The sequence below is a fragment of the Apium graveolens genome, chromosome 6 (assembly GCF_009905375.1).
Source record: "Apium graveolens cultivar Ventura chromosome 6, ASM990537v1, whole genome shotgun sequence".
Taxonomy (NCBI): domain Eukaryota; kingdom Viridiplantae; phylum Streptophyta; class Magnoliopsida; order Apiales; family Apiaceae; genus Apium; species Apium graveolens.
The window spans coordinates 65,689,217-65,693,139 of record NC_133652.1 but is presented as its reverse complement, the minus strand read 5'-3'; the positions used below and the strand labels follow the sequence as shown (position 1 = coordinate 65,693,139).

General features: G+C 35.9%; 1 protein-coding gene across 1 annotated transcript; it reads left to right on the top strand.

The window, feature by feature from the left end:
* Positions 1–362: 362 nt before the first annotated feature.
* Positions 363–3,696, top strand: LOC141667247 (uncharacterized). The gene is made up of 9 exons (XM_074473658.1): positions 363–641; positions 764–1,361; positions 1,487–1,569; positions 1,691–1,699; positions 1,821–1,909; positions 2,022–2,095; positions 2,223–2,273; positions 2,623–2,699; positions 2,926–3,696. Exons 1-9 carry the CDS (start codon positions 431–433, stop codon positions 3,504–3,506), a joined length of 1,773 nt encoding a protein of 590 aa, XP_074329759.1. The 5' UTR covers positions 363–430; the 3' UTR covers positions 3,507–3,696.
* Positions 3,697–3,923: the final 227 nt, after the last annotated feature.

The window sequence follows — 3,923 nt, the reverse complement described above, 5'->3', positions numbered from 1 at the left end:
ATAAATGTTTGGTTAATTTGCTTATAAGTCAGACTAAAATAAATTTTAAATATTATTATCTTAATTCATAACTTTTAAATTAACTTAACATTTAAAAACATATATTTAAGAACTAAAATTAATAAAAAGGTAAAAAATCAAAATAAGTTGAGAAAAATTATGTCTTTATTAACATTTAACTTATCAGCTTATCAGTTTTAAAATCGACTTATAAGTTAGATCGACAAGAGATACGTACTTACGAGCTTATAAGATATAACCGTATAAGTAACTTAGAAGCCCGTACACAAAGAAAGAGGCCTTTGGAGTATCCACGTATATATATATTCCACACACTCAACAATAAAAAGAGGAGGGTGCAACAAGAAAAAGCTCTGTATAAACCAGGGTCATTTCAGTGATAGATTACTATTTTAGCTTAAACTGAAAGATGGGTGATTGGTTGGGATTTTCTCTAACTCCACACATTAGCATAGTCGACCCCGACAACACCACCGCCACTATTGAAAACGACGATGAAACCGCCGGCGAAGATAATAGTTTTCTACCACCCTACACTAGCAACAACACCACTACCTTCTTCTCTCACTCTCTTGACTCTATGGATGACTCTTTTAGACCCTCTCCTTCTCCTCAGCCAGGTTTGTCTTTCGCTTCGGTTTTCCGGTTTCGTTTCGATTTTTTCTTTTCTTACATACTTTTATGCTAGATTATGTTTTCGAATATGTGCAATTAAATAAAGTATGTTTAAATGTACATGTAGAGTGGAGATATGGAAATAGTACAATTGTAGATACAAGAGAAGATCCAAAGCTAGAAGATTTCCTAGGTTGTTGCTACTCAACTTCACCTCCTCATCCTCATTCACAACTTGTTGAACATGAATCTAAAGTTTATTCTACACTAGACCAAATTAACAACAACAGTGGTAACATTAATCTTTCCCCGCATAATCTCGAAAACATTCAATACTCCCCTTATTACCAGCGTTGTCAGTATTATCCCAACACTTATTATTCTCAAACTAATGTTGGTTTGAATGTTGAAACACCTTCTCAATTTCAACCTCAAGAACTTGTCGAATCTTCGACTACTGTGTCTCGCTTCAAATCTTGGCTTACACAAACACAATGTCAGAAATCTGAGGATGGTAATGTCAATGAGGGAAGTAATGTTAAGGCTCTTGCTCTTACTATAAAGCCAAGTTCTCCGACTGGCTTTGCTGTTTCACAGTCTTTAGAGATTGTGGCCGCGGATCAGACTAGGAAGCGGGGTGCTGGAAAGTCGAATCGGGAAATTGTGCCTCGTAAATCTATTGACACTTTTGGACAGAGGACCTCACAGTATCGCGGTGTTACTAGGTAACTCAAACTCGACTGACTTTACTTTTTATAAAATGTACGTAGACTTTACATCTACTGTTATAATTTGCAACTATCAAAGATATGTGAGTTCATCATATTCGGTGGTGGTGATGTTTATTTAGGCATCGTTGGACGGGAAGGTACGAAGCTCATTTATGGGACAACAGTTGTAGAAAAGAAGGACAAACAAGAAAAGGAAGGCAAGGTGAGATCATAGGTTCATGTCAAGTTCTTATATGTTCCCATATGACATAAAAAATGTACTAATTTTTCGATCTTATTGCAAAATGTGTCGCGGATCTTCATTCAACTATGATGTTACAAAGTTTATCTTGGTACGTAAATTGTCATGTTCATTTATCCAAATGTTTCTTAGTTAACATATGATGTCTTTTTCTTTACTAATTGTGCTAACGTATTGAACAACTAACAGTTTGTAGTACTGATCATTATTAGGTGGTTATGATAAAGAAGAGAAAGCTGCGAAAGCTTATGATTTAGCTGCTTTGAAGTATTGGGGTCCAACTACTCACATCAATTTCCCTGTATGTTTCCTAATCGTTGAAGTCCTTACAATTTCATAAGTAACTAGATATATCTTATACTGGTTGAAAGTTTATTTAGATTTTTGCTATTGATTATTTGAATGTATTATAGATAAGCACTTATGAGAAAGAGCTAGAAGAGATGAAGAACATGACTAGACAAGAGTTTGTTGCCAACTTAAGAAGGTATTATTTTTTTTCCTTGTACAAGTAAAAAGATGAAATCTATGTATTAGATCATATATGCAGATAGCAGTAATGGCATTCCTTTTTAATTTTAATAAAAGCTGTTCATTTCCGTTTGTATTGACAGAAAAAGTAGTGGGTTCTCAAGAGGGGCCTCTGTGTACAGAGGAGTGACCAGGTAGTGCCATGTTTCTAACTTCATTTGATAAAAAAGTCATTTATATTATTGACTCTGTATTTCTTCAGTCTTTTCAATAATATGGTTGCATGTTAATTTGGAGATATGTTGTGACCACGAACACGGAGTAACGTTTTATTATCTTCTATTGTTGCGCAACGCTCATGCATGCACTCTATGTTTGTAGAGCGTGTAGCACAAAGTATTAGATTGATTTGATTATCAAAAACATTGTGGTGTTATACCACTGCAACATATATTTCTGTTTTCTTTCTGGTGTTTTGCGATTTTAATGTAATTTTTTGAGTTATTAACTGATTACTGGTATTCTCTAATTTGATGTTCGCAGGCATCATCAACATGGAAGGTGGCAAGCTAGAATAGGAAGGGTTGCAGGCAACAAAGACTTGTACCTAGGCACTTTCAGTAAGTTTGCATTTTCTTTTATGTGATCAGATTTCACATAAATTTTCTAAATTGCTAAATATCTGCTTAGACCTAGATGTTATTATTGCTTTGCAGTGATAATCAAATTTATTTTACAATTTACATTATGTTTTAGTTACTCTCACATTAATTGTTTATGCGTTGTATAAAGAAAGTAGGTGCGTAAATTTTCTTATACAAAACTTGCTCGAATACAAAATTGCAGGCACACAAGAAGAGGCTGCAGAGGCGTATGACATTGCTGCAATTAAGTTCAGGGGAACAGGCGCTGTGACCAATTTTGACATTGGTAGATATGATGTGAAGAGGATTTGCTCAAGTTCAACTCTAATTGCAGGTGATCTTGCTAAGCGTTCCTCAAAAGAGTCTCCTAATCGCCTCGAGGATTACAACTCTTGCGCATCTTCTTCTTCACCTAGGCCTCTACTTGCCATAACAAATGGTAAACAATCTGGAGAACCGACAAACATGGTTTGGAGCAATGACATTGGCGGGTATCAGCAAAATGGGGATGTAAGGAGTAATATTGATGCAAATCCAGCCATGTCTAGGAATTCCTTGAGTGGTCAAAGCAGTCCAAATGAGAACGGTGGTTCAAGCTCGATAGGAATGGAGGTTGAGTTCAGAGATGGATCAGCAGGAGCAGATTACTCGCAGGCGTACTTCTCATCAATACAGGGGCCTAAGTATTCTGATGGAGGAAACGGAAGTGATCACGATCCGAATCGGCTAGGAAACGTGGCATTGGTTAATCAGGTTCCAATGTTTGCTCTGTGGAATGAGTGAAGTGTATTTGATAGGAGAAAATGCGGCCTGTTATTTTGGAGACGATTTTCAACTTTTGTTTCTAGGTAGCATTAGTATTTGCTTTAGACAAATTGCGGGGGGCAGTAATACTCACAGTGGAATTGAATGGTTTTAGGGGTGTATTATTTTGTGCAAATACACATCCATTTGAATTAATCACTTCCATGCCTGTGTCTGTTCTTTGCTTGTAGAAATTAGCATATTAACTATTATTATCATATGCTTTAAAAAAAAAGTGGGCATGAACCGTTAAGTATATTGACGAAACAAGGGAGAATTGAGTAGAACAGTGCTAGGAGAGTACGAGTAGATGTAAAAACAAAAGCAAAGAAATATGTGAATATAGAGGAGTACAATGAATATTGGGCAGCAGGCTTTGTGTAAAATTGAAACAAA

Excerpts from the sequence above, each read along its gene's own strand:
- LOC141667247 (XM_074473658.1), top strand. The coding sequence starts at position 431 with ATGGGTGATTGGTTGGGATTTTCTCTAACTCCACACATTAGCATAGTC. Across the intron at positions 1,910-2,021 it reads CTACTCACATCAATTTCCCT|ATAAGCACTTATGAGAAAGA; the intron begins GTATGTTTCCTA and ends AATGTATTATAG. Across the intron at positions 2,274-2,622 it reads GTGTACAGAGGAGTGACCAG|GCATCATCAACATGGAAGGT; the intron begins GTAGTGCCATGT and ends TGATGTTCGCAG.